Below are 14,375 nucleotides of genomic sequence, written 5' to 3'. Positions count from 1 at the left end.
CCTGGCGGCAACGGAGGAAATCATCAATCAGCGCACGGTCCAGCACGTCCCGAGAGGGAACCCAACTCCTCTCCTCAGGACCGTACCCCTCCCAGTCAACTAGGTACTGATGACCACGGCCCCGAGGACGCATGTCCAAGATTTTACGGACCCTGTAGATAGGTGCGCCCTCGACAAGGATGGGGGGGGGGGGGGGAAGACGAGCGGGGGCGCGAAGAACGGGCTTAACACAGGAGACATGGAAGACCGGGTGGACGCGACGAAGATATCGCGGAAGAAGAAGTCGCACTGCGACAGGATTAATGACCTGAGAGATACGGAATGGACCAATGAACCGCGGGGTCAACTTGCGAGAAGCCGTCTTAAGGGGAAGGTTCTGAGTGGAGAGCCAAACTCTCTGACCGCGACAATATCTAGGGCTCTTAGTTCTACGCTTATTAGCAGCTCTCACAGTCTGCGCCCTATAACGGCAAAGTGCAGACCTGACCCTCTTCCAGGTGCGCTCGCAACGTTGGACAAAAGCCTGAGCGGAGGGGACGCTGGACTCGGCGAACTGAGATGAGAACAACGGAGGCTGGTACCCGAGGCTACTCTGAAAAGGAGATAGCCCGGTCGCAGACGAAGGAAGCGAGTTGTGGGCGTATTCTGCCCAGGGGAGCTGTTCTGACCAAGACGCAGGGTTGCGAAAAGAAAGACTGCGTAAGATGCGACCAATAGTCTGATTGGCCCGTTCTGCTTGACCGTTAGACTGGGGGTGAAAGCCGGAAGAGAGACTGACGGAAGCCCCAATCAAACGGCAAAACTCCCTCCAAAATTGAGACGTGAATTGCGGACCTCTGTCCGAAACGACGTCTGACGGAAGGCCATGAATTCTGAAAACATTCTCGATGATGATTTGTGCCGTCTCTTTAGCAGAAGGAAGCTTAGCAAGGGGAATGAAATGAGCCGCCTTAGAGAACCTATCGACAACCGTAAGAATAACAGTCTTCCCCGCTGACGAAGGCAGTCCAGTGACAAAATGACCAGCGGAACCGCAATAGAGACAGAGGCGGTTGGTGATTCTCCGTTCCCTCTCCTCAGTCGAGATGCGGATACCTCCCAGCTGCATGGACTCAGCACCCGAGCCGGCAGAGGAAGATGGTAGTGATGCGGAGAGGGAGGCGACGGAGAGCGCGAGCTCCTTTCCACGAGCTCGGTGACGAAGATCAACCCGTCGCTCAATGCGAATAGCGAGTTCAATCAAGGAATCCACGCTGGAAGGAACCTCCCGGGAGAGAATCTCATCCTTTACCTCTGCGCGGAAACCCTCCAGAAGACGAGCGAGCAAGGCCGGCTCGTTCCAGCCACTGGAGACAGCAAGAGTGCGAAACTCAATAGAGTAGTCTGTTATGGATCGATTGCCTTGACATAGGGAAGACAGGGCCCTGGAAGCCTCCTCCCCAAAAACAGATCGATCAAAAACCCGTATCATCTCCTCCTTAAAGTCTTGATACTGGTTAGTACACTCAGCCCTTGCCTCCCAGATTGCCGTGCCCCACTCACGAGCCCGTCCAATAAGGAGAGATATGACGTAGGCGACACGAGCAGTGCTCCTGGAGTAAGTGTTGGGCTGGAGAGAAAACACAATATCACACTGGGTGAGGAACGAGCGGCATTCAGTGGGCTCCCCAGAGTAACACGGCGGGTTATTGATTCTGGGCTCCGGAGATTCGAAAGCCCTGGAAGTGGCCGGTGGATCGAGGCGGAGATGGTGAACCTGTTCTGTGAGGTTGGAGACTTGGGTGGCCAGGGTCTCAACGGCATGTCGAGCAGCAGACAATTCCTGCTTGTGTCTGCCTAGCATCGCTCCCTGGATCTCGACGGCTGAGTGGAGAGGATCCGAAGTCGCTGGGTCCATTCTTGGTCGGATTCTTCTGTTACGGTGCGTGAATGAGGACCCAAAAGCGAATCAACTTAAACAGAGCTTCTTTAATTACCAAACATAGGTAGGCTCAGATGGACCGGCAGATTCCGACAGGACAGGACAAGGTTACAGCAAACATGACGACAGTCTGGTTCAGGCATGAATGACACAAACAAACAAGAATCCGACAAGGACAGGAGCAGAAACAGAGAGAGATATAGGGACCTAATCAGAGGGAAAAAGGGAACAGGTGGGGAACGGGGTGAATGGGTAGTTAGAGGAGACAAGGGACAGCTGGGGGAAAGCGGGGGAGAAAAGGTAACCTAACACGACCAGCAGAGGGAGACAGGGTGAAGGGAAAGGACAGAGACAAGACAACATGACAGTACATGACACGGTGTTCGAAAGGGAGGTGACAGATTCAAACGAACAGCTTTTCCCAGTCGGCAGCAGGTCAGTAGCTACGAAATTGGACATTTCACCCGGGAGTGTAACACTCCCTGTAAACGTCGTCAACAAGGTTGTAATTTAAATGAGGGGAAGGTCAGAGGCGACAATCGGGTAAAAAAAAGGAAGGGTCAAACACAACGAAATTAAGGAGAATCCTAACTGAGGGAAAACTTTGGGTCGTTAAATATTTTCTGTTGTCCAGAGGCCGGAGTTACACATTTAAACAGAGATGGGTTTATTTGCGGAGAAACTTAGTCAGTTCCAGTGTAGGTAGTATAGAGGTGAGCGCAACGGTCTTACCAACGGCAATCCACGGTTCGCTTCCCAGCCGAGGCTTAGTCAGTTCCAGTGTAGGTAGTATAGTGGTGAGCGCAACGGTCTTACCAACGGCAATCCACGGTTCGCTTCCCAGCCGAGGCTTAGTCAGTTCCAGTGTAGGTAGTATAGTGGTGAGCGCAACGGTCTTACCAACGGCAATCCACGGTTCGCTTCCCAGCCGAGGCTTAGTCAGTTCCAGTGTAGGTAGTATAGAGGTGAGCGCAACAGTCTTACCAACGGCAATCCACGGTTCGCTTCCCAGCCGAGGCTTAGTCAGTTCCAGTGTAGGTAGTATAGTGGTGAGCGCAACGGTCTTACCAACGGCAATCCACGGTTCGCTTCCCAGCCGAGGCGGTTAACTAAAACTGATATTAGAGTGTAATTCACCTATTTGCATGTTTTGCCGGAAAAATACGGACGCCAGTGTTTGTCTAAATATAGCTGATCGTTTATTATGTGTTTTAGATTGAATTGGAAAAAAAAGGCATTAAAAATAATGGCGAGACAATTGAGGTAATACGCTATTTTGCCCAAAATGATCTGGTGGAATAATGTATTGAGAGGGGAGTCGTATTTAAATAAATGTATCATAGAAGAGAAAGTCACCTAAAGTTAAATGTAGGGAATAACGGAGAGATACGATACAATTTCGTGCTATCCGGACGTTATAGCTATTTATGAATCGACTGACATACGATAAATTTAGCACAAAACATGGTACATTTAAATGTTAGGGTATAGTAAGTTGAGAAGTTTGGTCGGTTTTACTCTGATGATTAGAATTTAAAACTGAACTCAATCTGAATAGGGAATATATATTTTACAGAGGCAGGCAGATTGGTGGCGTCGTTTTCTGAAAAGATGCTACAGCCAACAACGGAATTGCTAGACACTCAAATGGGGCTATATAGTGCACCGCTTTGGACTATAAAATAGGTAAGAATAGGTTCATCGTAAAAAGTTGTGATTGTTTTTCCAAGTACTGATTTTTGGTTAGGTAACGCCAGTGAATTCGAACAAAATGTAACGTCTTCTAAACACGATCTGTTTTCCGTTTTCATTGCGGGAAAAAAATTAAATGTCTTATCTTAAAGGGACAGTGCACGTTTTTCACAGTGGTTTGAGGGTATGGCAGTGTATAAAATATTTTGGGACACAATTTGGAGATAGACTGAATGAGTTACATGAAACATCGAGGGATTTAAAACGAATAATGTGAAGGGATTATCTTAATTATTAGGTTTTGTTGTTGTAGTAAAAGTTTGGGTTAAGTGGATTTCCCTGTTCCCAGAGACAAGATATTTTAAAGAAGTACACTCACATATGCTAGTATGAGTTTTAATTAGACAAGTGAATAACGTATTGGGAATAGAGTCGTAATTAAAATACTAAGTCAAAGACGAGACAGTTACTAGATCAAAATGAATTCTAAATAATAACGAAGAGACAATTACGATCTATACCCATCGAAATGTTTTATAAAATTAGCCAATTTAGAGATATTGGTTGGGGTGATAAATTATAATTCAAGATTCGAACAGATGTGATAAATTAGGTTTGGTTTATAGAACAACAATTATTTACAATTCATTGAAAGTCGCTACGAATTGTGCTGAGGTTGAGCGCTTGATGATGACGTCACTAGCAAAGCACTATTGGTCGCCACGGAAATTACGTTGTGAATGGGGGTAATGGAGAAAATTGTTTGTCTGTTAATGTGTGCATTAGTGTTTTGAGTAACTTTTCAGAAGTTGATATAAATTACAAAATGCATTTTTAAAAATAATTTGAGAGTCGCCAGGATAGTCAGGAAAGATGCTAAAAACTAGCAGCTGATACGGTAGGTGGGCATCATAGATTTGTGGCGTTTATTAGGCTATGAGAAAGGGAGACTGGATGTCTGAATCGTAAAACATGGTGATAATGGATTCTGATGGTTGTTGATTCCTGGTTTGATTGTTTATGTAACACCAGTGAATGTGAGCACTGTTTCCATAGTGTGGAACCATGTTAGGATATTTAAAGTTTGAAAAGCCTCTATAGAAAAACATAACTGCATATATTTCAGGAAATTAGCTAGGTTGAATTTGGCTATTCGAGCTTTGCCCCTGATACGTAGACATCTGTAACAGGGGCAATAGTTTATTTTTTATTTTTTCCCCTTGAGGAACTAACAGATGTAAACGTGAGTCTCTGAGTAATTTTGCCATCTGAAGCATTATAAGTAGTGAGTTTTCGTATAGTTTGTTTTTAGCTGATAAAAGTGGTTTGTTTATTTGTTTACTGGTTATGGTCAATTTTAGGGTTTGATTTAACTTAGTTAAACATTGTGTTCTGGCGTGTTTAGGTAGGATTCTTTGTTCCGGGACGGATGGGAGTTACCTAGAATAAGTCAATTAAAGGAGCCATGGGAGAATGCGAATGCATATTTATTAAATATCGGGGATTACATTTTGGATTTCTTACACTGAGAAATGTATGACATTTGCGGCAGAGGGAAAAAGTAAGACATTGGATAATAATGTTATCAGGTTAATTGTATCTAAGGGAAGACATTGGATAATAATGTTATCAGGTTAATTGTATCTAAGGGAAGCATTGGATAATAATGTTATCAGGTTAATTGTATCTAAGGGAAGCATTGGATAATAATGTTATCAGGTTAATTGTATCTAAGGGAAGACATTGGATAATAATGTTATCAGGTTAATTGTATCTAAGGGAAGACATTGGATAATAATGTTATCAGGTTAATTGTATCTAAGAGAAGCATTGGATAATAATGTTATCAGGTTAATTGTATCTAAGGGAAGACATTGGATAATAATGTTATCAGGTTAATTGTATCTAAGGGAAGCATTGGATAATAATGTTATCAGGTTAATTGTATCTAAGGGAAGCATTGGATAATAATGTTATCAGGTTAATTGTATCTAAGGGAAGACATTGGATAATAATGTTATCAGGTTAATTGTATCTAAGAGAAGCATTGGATAATAATGTTATCAGGTTAATTGTATCTAAGGGAAGACATTGGATAATAATGTTATCAGGTTAATTGTATCTAAGGGAAGCATTGGATAATAATGTTATCAGGTTAATTGTATCTAAGGGAAGCATTGGATAATAATGTTATCAGGTTAATTGTATCTAAGGGAAGACATTGGATAATAATGTTATCAGGTTAATTGTATCTAAGGGAAGACATTGGATAATAATGTTATCAGGTTAATTGTATCTAAGGGAAGCATTGGATAATAATGTTATCAGGTTAATTGTATCTAAGGGAAGACATTGGATAATAATGTTATCAGGTTAATTGTATCTAAGGGAAGCATTGGATAATAATGTTATCAGGTTAATTGTATCTAAGGGAAGCATTGGATAATAATGTTATCAGGTTAATTGTATCTAAGGGAAGCATTGGATAATAATGTTATCAGGTTAATTGTATCTAAGGGAAGACATTGGATAATAATGTTATCAGGTTAATTGTATCTAAGGGAAGCATTGGATAATAATGTTATCAGGTTAATTGTATCTAAGGGAAGACATTGGATAATAATGTTATCAGGTTAATTGTATCTAAGGGAAGCATTGGATAATAATGTTATCAGGTTAATTGTATCTAAGGGAAGACATTGGATAATAATGTTATCAGGTTAATTGTATCTAAGGGAAGCATTGGATAATAATGTTATCAGGTTAATTGTATCTAAGGGAAGCATTGGATAATAATGTTATCAGGTTAATTGTATCTAAGGGAAGCATGTTCATTTAGGTAAACATACACGTAGACGATGTTTAAAACTGATTGATGATTTGAGTCAAAGGGGAATTATCAATAGGTTTAGTTATAGTTCACTTATCGAGTTTCTGAATCGAAGTAGCATAGTGAATGCTAGTTAGGCGTGTTGTGTCTCACTTTTAGAAGCCTCCTGGGATTATAATTTTGGGGAGAGTGGGGGAGAGAGCGGCCATAAACGACCAAATTGAAAAAGGTCTGCAAATATATACACATAAAACAATTGTTAGAACTATTTGTTTTAGTGCAAAGGTATTTTAAAGAGGACGCTCACATATGGAACCTTATGAGTTTTTATTTTATGGGTTTTAATTACACAGGTGATTATTTTTATTTTAAGAATAAAGGGTTCTTTAATATGTCTAATATGGTATGACCTTTTGACCTTATCGTGGCTATCTTTAGGGGTCTGATCAGCCCCGGGGGAGAGCCATTTGTATAATGAATTATGGTCAGTTGGGTTACTAATTTTAAGGTAAAATAATTATAATGGAGTGTTAGTTTGGGGTTTAGAATTATTGTTTGAATCACTGAAGCCGATTTACAATATTAGCTGTGAAGTTTTTGAATTGGCTATTATGGATTTGATATTACAACAGAAAATAGTTCTATTTATCATTGAGAATAAATAGGGGTGATAAATGACTGTAGATACGGTATTCCATGTTATTGTCAGATAGAATACTGAGGATCCCTGAAGGAAAGAGCTTGTAAAGTGTAGGAAGGATTTCGATATGGTTAGCATTTGTTCAGGCTCTGGTTAACCATTAGGAGGTCTTTTAAATAGTATTACATTTGACAGGAATATAGGACATCTGTGGTGATTTAGGATTATTGTAAGGATTAAGATACATTGATTAAGGAAATGTAAGGACTTTAGAGAAAAGCCACTTATAGACATGTTTTTTCTAAAATCAATGATTTTAGATAGTCAAACAGTGCGATCAAAGGGTGGATATGATCACTGTGTTATGGGCTACATTCACCTGTGTGACTGTTTTAGTTTTAGGGGGCTGTTGTCTAATTCCCTGTGTATGAGGCCTTATTTCCAGGACTCTGGAGAAATCTATGACAATAGATGTGTGGGACGATTCCAGGTTCTGACCCGTGGAGGACTGAATGCATGTCTACAGAACAAGTGGACGAATCTGGATCTTTTATTTGTGGGGAATTTATATTTGATGAGACCATTTTGGATGTTTAGGGAGACTAGGTTGTATCCCATCTCAATATTAGACTGTTTTTTAATGAAGATTGTAACGAAAATCCTGATAAGAAGAGTTATGATTCTGATGTAGGCCTGAGAAACAGTCATGGCGAATGCAAGTGTTGGGTTATGTTTAGGTGATGTTTTGATGACAAGAAATATCTCTAATAAAAATAGAAATGGGCTTTTTAATATTACAATATAACTACAATGTGTGATTGGCTGTAGAATATTTAATCAAAGGGTGGATATGTTAAGGGGATTTTATCAATGATGACTAATTATGTATACATTTCAATCAGGACTGACTAGTCCAAATGCTACTATGTACTGTACATATATGAATTTTCTCTCTTGCTCCCATTCCCAATTGTATATAATATAGTCAGGAGTTTAGTAACAATGACGGTCTGTTCCTTTATTACAAATGAATGAACTATCTCCAGATGGCAGGGACGGACTGTCTAGAATGAGATTTACAAGGACTGACCTTGGCTTCAGGCGAGGAGGGAAGGCTCGAGAACTATAGGGCCTCTCTACTAGTGTCAAGAAGAGACGGAACATTTAGAAAACGCTGACGTCATTTTCAGTTTATAACCTGTGGTAAAATGTGTATATACCAGTACTCTCTTGAATTAAACGCTGTTACCTGACTTTTAAGACCGGGGCTCTGTCCATTCTTATATACATATTGGGTCTTACAATCCCATGGAATGCATTGACAGAGTAATTCATTCTGATTGGGAAATAATACAGAGAAATTGTTAGAATTCCTCTAACATTGTCCTAATATTTTCTTCTACTTTTTCTATTTGCCCTCTGTGAGCCAGGAACACAAGCATTGTTAGATATTACTGCCCTGTTGGAGCTAGAAACACAAGCATGGTTAGATATTACTGCCCTGTTGGAGCTAGAAACACAAGCATTGTTAGATATTACTGCCCTGTTGGAGCTAGAAACACAAGCATTGTTAGATATTACTGCACTGTTGGAGCTAGAAACACAAGCATTGTTAGATATTACTGCCCTGTTGGAGCTAGAAACACAAGCATTGTTAGATATTACTGCCCTTTTGGAGCTAGAAACACAAGCATTGTTAGATATTACTGCCCTGTTGGAGCTAGAAACACAAGCATTGTTAGATATTACTGCCCTTTTGGAGCTAGAAACACAAGCATTGTTAGATATTACTGCCCTGTTGGAGCTAGAAACACAAGCATTGTTAGATATTACTGCCCTGTTGGAGCTAGAAACACAAGCATTGTTAGATATTACTGCCCTGTTGGAGCTAGAAACACAAGCATTGTTAGATATTACTGCACTGTTGGAGCTAGAAACACAAGCATTGTTAGATATTACTGCCCTGTTGGAGCTAGAAACACAAGCATTGTTAGATATTACTGCCCTGTTGGAGCTAGAAACACAAGCATTGTTAGATATTACTGCCCTATTGGAGCTAGAAACACAAGCATTGTTAGATATTACTGCCCTGTTGGAGCTAGAAACACAAGCATTGTTAGATATTACTGCCCTGTTGGAGCTAGAAACACAAGCATTGTTAGATATTACTGCCCTGTTGGAGCTAGAAACACAAGCATTGTTAGATATTACTGCATTGTTGGAGCTAGAAACACAAGCATTGTTAGATATTACTGCCCTGTTGGAGCTAGAAACACAAGCATTGTTAGATATTACTGCCCTGTTGGAGCTAGAAACACAAGCATTTCACTACAACCGCGATAACATCTGATAAATATGTGATAATAATTCTCAATCTGCGTTGTGTCTAAGAACAGTCCTTATCTGTGGTACTGTATATTAACTATATACCACACCTCCTCAGTCCTTATCTGTGGTACTGTATATTAACTATATACCACACCTCCTCAGTCCTTATCTGTGGTACTGTATATTAACTATATACCACACCTCCTCAGTCCTTATCTGTGGTACTGTATATTAACTATATACCACACCTCCTCAGTCCTTATCTGTGGTACTGTATATTAACTATATACCACACCTCCTCAGTCCTTATCTGTGGTACTGTATATTAACTATATACCACACCTCCTCAGTCCTTATCTGTGGTACTGTATATTAACTATATACCACACCTCCTCAGTCCTTATCTGTGGTACTGTATATTAACTATATACCACACCTCCTCAGTCCTTATCTGTGGTACTGTATATTAACTATATACCACACCTCCTCAGTCCTTATCTGTGGTACTGTATATTAACTATATACCACACCTCCTCAGTCCTTATTGATTAATTACAACACATAGGTGTATTATAAGGCATTATAAAGGTAATTAAAATAATGATACATACGTACTTCATAGAAACTGTTACCCTTCATATATTCTAACAACTCACATTTTAAGATTCATTATGTCATTTGTTCCATGTTAAGGGCTCTAACCTTGGAACAAAACTATTTGTCTCCCTCTTGCTGTTGCATGCAGTTCCTTTCTCTCTTCCTCCATTCCTCTAACCCCTCCCTCCTTCTAACCCCAGCCCTCTGGCAGAACCAGGAAGTCCCTCCCCTTCCCACAAACTCTCTTCTGAGGAAACGAAACTGATCTGAGTCTCTGTGTCGTCTCTCTGTGTGAGAGTGAACAACCGTCCAAATGGCTCAACAGGGAGATCTGCTGGACCAGGACCAGTTCTGTTGTTCTGTCTGTCTGGATCTACTGAAGGAGCCAGTCACTATTCCCTGTGGACACAGTTACTGTAGGAGCTGTATTGAGGGCTGCTGGGATCAGGATGATCTGAAAGGGGTCTATAGCTGTCCTCAGTGCAGAGAGACCTTCACTCCAAGGCCTAATCTGAGGAAAAATAACATGTTGGCTGAGCTGGTGGAGAAACTGAGGAAGACAGCACTCCAGGCTGCTCCCCCTCCTGCTCTGTGCTATGCTGGACCTGGAAATGTGGCATGTGATTTCTGCACTGGGACCATAAAGCAGAAAGCCCTCATGTCCTGTCTGGCGTGTCTGGCCTCTTACTGTGAGACTCACCTCAAACCTCACTATGAATTTCCTGCATTGAAGAAACACAAGCTGGTCAAAGCCACCGCACAACTACAGGAGAAGATCTGCTCTCATCATGACAAACTGCTGGAGGTTTACTGTCGTACCGATCAGCAGTGTATCTGTTATCTGTGTACAATGGATGAACATAAAGGCCATGATACAGTGTCAGCTGCAGCAGAGAGGACTGAGAAACAGGTAAGACCAGAACAACTTGTTGGTGACGGTCTGATAAACAAGGAATTAAAGATACAGTAGGAACTAAATCTGTTTGAATATGAGATAATTATATTATATACAATATGAAATGAATCCACAAATAAGAACAGAAACCTTGAGTATATAGATATGTTAACCCAGATTCTCCAAATGTATCACCATTTTCTAAAGTCAAACACTATTATCATTCTGAATGGCCTTTTATGAGTCCAAAGTTCAGTCTCAACCCCTTGATACATGAAGTCCTACCATAAAAACTATAATCATTCACATAGCAACATAATATAATATTGTAAAGGGACTTCCTCAGGATTGTAGACCTTCCTCTCTATGGGTCCTATGTCATATTACTATACTATTGATCTACTGGACTAATAAAGCTTGATAGCTCATTGAAGAGTGATTCTCCACAGAGGCAGCTGGGGATGAGTCAGCAGAAGGTCCAGCAGAGATTCCAGGAGAGAAAGAAGGAGCTGAAGGAGCTCCAACAGGCTGTGGAGTCTTTCAAGGTGAGTATTGTTGACCAGAGGAGACACACCATTTCACTTCTCTCCTTCAGTCAGAGAAAAATAGAGAGAGAGAGAGAGAGAGGGGCCCCTATCCAATCCCACTGACCCCACTGTTGGGAACAGGCTGTCTGGACCCCTTTCAGAGAATAGACTGGTTCATGTAACTGACTGGGCTGCCTCATCACATAACCATGAGTAACCATGACTGATGTAACAGTATAAATTTAGACCGTCCCCTCGCCCATACCCGGGCGCGAACTAGGGACCTTCTGCACACATCAACAGTCACCCTCGAAGGATCGTTACCCATCGCTCCACAAAAGCCGCGGCCCTTGCAGAGCAAGGGGAACTACTACTTCAAGGTCTCAGAGCAAGTGACGTCACTGATTGAAACGCTATTTAGCGCCCACGCTAACTAAGCTAGCCGTTTCACATCCGTTACACTGACTCATGTCCCCTATACATTAAAATGGAACTGTCTCTCTCTCAATTGAATTAAATTCATAGGGCTTTATTGGCATGGAAATATATGTTTACATTGCCAAAGCAAGTGAAATAGACAATAAACAAAAGTGAAATAAACAATCAGAAATGAACAGTAAACATTACACTTGGAAGTGATTTGGGGGATGGGGGAGGGTCTATTATAAGTTAGTAGGACTCTTTTATTTTCTCAGAAGTTCTGAGTTAGGTAGGAGGATTTAGAGAGGTGTAAACCGTGATTGAACACACTCCAGAACAGTAGGTGGCGCCAAGCCCCTTTAACGTTGGTTTGAGGACCTCCATTATATCATAGAAGAAGAAGTTGGTCTGTGAGGGTTTTGTTGTTCCTGAGGAGGGCTACTATTCTTTTCTCTTTTGGTTTTCAAGTATTTTCAGAATGTATTAAAGCCAAAGCTAAAGCTTCCCTAAAAAATTCAATATATCAGTCAATATATTTTCTCTGTGATTTATTTTCTCTCCGTCAACCGTTCCATCGCATCTTAACCGTCTTACCGGGCGGGCACTAGGACCCGGGGGAGGCTGCTGCTGCAGAGGCTGCTGCACCGCTCGTGACTGTCAGTCCTCCTTGTAGCTCATTGGTTAAGCTGTGGCTCGAGACTGTTAACAGTTAACGGACAGGAAACGGCTCTGACAGGACACATTCATGTCGAGGCAGTGATGTGAATGTGTGGTAAGTTAGAATAGAGAGAGAGAGTTTTCACTACTATAGACTTTGGTCATAATCAAAGCTTTGTTAACCAATAGGTTTTTATGTGAGGCTGCCTGTAAGTTACAGTGTAACAGACGTTACTAACGGTAACGGTGTCTTTTTAAATTCGACATAAGTTATGTGGCGATGATATCTAGTTAACGTTGTATTTAATGTAGTGTAATGACCTGACTAGATCATAAAGGAACAATTGTCCAGACAGAGGATTGAGTTACGAATTGACGGTTTATTAGCAACTTTACACAGGCTACTGTTTGGCCTTAGCTCACGCCAAATAAATGAAAGATACCCCACAAGCCAATCGGGACCTTCTCTTGTGAAGCCCAGACGTAAGAGAGAGAACAAAGGCTGAACCTTAACTTCCAATGCCCCGCCCCCTCCACGCCACTCCGCCAACCACCAGGATGCCCGGCATCAGAACATCCCAGGCATTCCTGTGATTGGCAGATAGCAGGTTGATTGGCATGTCGGATCCCGCGAACACTGGGAACTGGTAAGTACAACACAACCACCTACTAGCCGAACACATAACACACAGCTGTCTGTGCGGGTCGCTACAGTAGTTTTACTATCTGTGCCAGGCTATAAATGACACAGATAATATCTAGTTAACGTTGTATTTAATGTAGTTTTACTATCTGTGCCAGGCTATAAATGACACAGATAATATCTAGTTAACGTTGTATTTAATGTAGTTTTACTATCTGTGCCAGGCTATAAATGACACAGATAATATCTAGTTAACGTTGTATTTAATGTAGTTTTACTATCTGTGCCAGGCTATAAATGACACAGATAATATCTAGTTAACGTTGTATTTAATGTAGTTTTACTATCTGTGCCAGGCTATAAATGACACAGATAATATCTTGTTAATGTTGTATTTAATTGATTTTTTTATTTATTTATTTTTATTTTACCTTTATTTAACCAGGTAGGCAAGTTGAGAACAAGTTCTCATTTACAATTGCAACCTGGCCAAGATAAAGCAAAGCAGTTCGACAGATACAACAACACAGAGTTACACATGGAGTAAAACAAACATACAGTCAATAATAAAGTATAAACAAGTCTATATACAATGTGAGCAAATGAGGTGAGAAGGGAGGTAAAGGCAAAAAAAGGCCTTGGTGGCAAGGTAAATACAATATAGCAAGTAAAACACTGGAATGGTAGTTTTGCAATGGAAGAATGTGCAAAGTAGAAATAAAAATAATGGGGTGCAAAGGAGCAAAATAAATAAATAAATTAAATACAGTTGGGAAAGAGGTAGTTGATAGGGCTAAATTATAGGTGGGCTATGTACAGGTGCAGTAATCTGTGAGCTGCTCTGACAGTTGGTGCTTAAAGCTAGTGAGGGAGATAAGTGTTTCCAGTTTCAGAGATTTTTGTAGTTCATTCCAGTCATGTCTTGATCACAATAAGTGATATTGCAAAATTTGGAAAAAATCTTAGTTTATCTTTGTCAAACATGAGATGACACAAACACACAGAGACAGTGTTGTGGCAAAGCTACCAGGAAACTATCAATCATGGGAACATTGCTCAGGTTTGAACATCTGACCATGCTGGTGATATTGCAGAGAGAAGGGAGTATCTGAGGAGAATTGTTGTGGTCACATCAATGTTAGGAAGACAGGGACTCTCTTTCCGTGCCAATGATGAATCTAGTGAAAGCACAAATAGAGGGAACTCTCAATAGTAAAACTAAAAT

The 14,375-nt window shown here is 40.9% G+C and overlaps 2 protein-coding genes across 2 annotated transcripts in view; one reads left to right on the top strand and one right to left on the bottom strand.

Annotated features, from left to right (window-relative positions):
• Positions 1–1,953: 1,953 nt before the first annotated feature.
• The window catches only part of LOC118947091 (E3 ubiquitin/ISG15 ligase TRIM25-like), a 91,879-nt gene continuing 79,457 nt past the window's right edge, over positions 1,954–14,375 (bottom strand). Inside the window, exon 2 of the mRNA XM_090230843.1 lies at positions 1,954–2,226. Coding sequence (XP_090086969.1) covers positions 1,969–2,226 — 258 coding nt within the window. The 3' untranslated portion in view covers positions 1,954–1,968. The remainder of the gene's footprint in view (positions 2,227–14,375) is intronic.
• Positions 9,665–14,375, top strand: part of LOC110518413 (E3 ubiquitin-protein ligase TRIM16) — a 9,694-nt gene continuing 4,983 nt past the window's right edge. Inside the window, exons 1-2 of the mRNA XM_090230871.1 lie at positions 9,665–10,918; positions 11,353–11,448. Of these exons, the coding sequence (XP_090086997.1) occupies positions 10,322–10,918; positions 11,353–11,448 (693 nt within the window). The 5' untranslated portion in view covers positions 9,665–10,321. The remainder of the gene's footprint in view (positions 10,919–11,352; positions 11,449–14,375) is intronic.

Source organism: Oncorhynchus mykiss, chromosome 4 (assembly GCF_057628025.1).
Source record: "Oncorhynchus mykiss isolate SJ-2025 chromosome 4, ASM5762802v1, whole genome shotgun sequence".
Lineage (NCBI taxonomy): Eukaryota > Metazoa > Chordata > Actinopteri > Salmoniformes > Salmonidae > Oncorhynchus > Oncorhynchus mykiss.
Note: the sequence above shows the minus strand (reverse complement) of the source record. Positions and strands in the feature narration are given on the sequence as shown.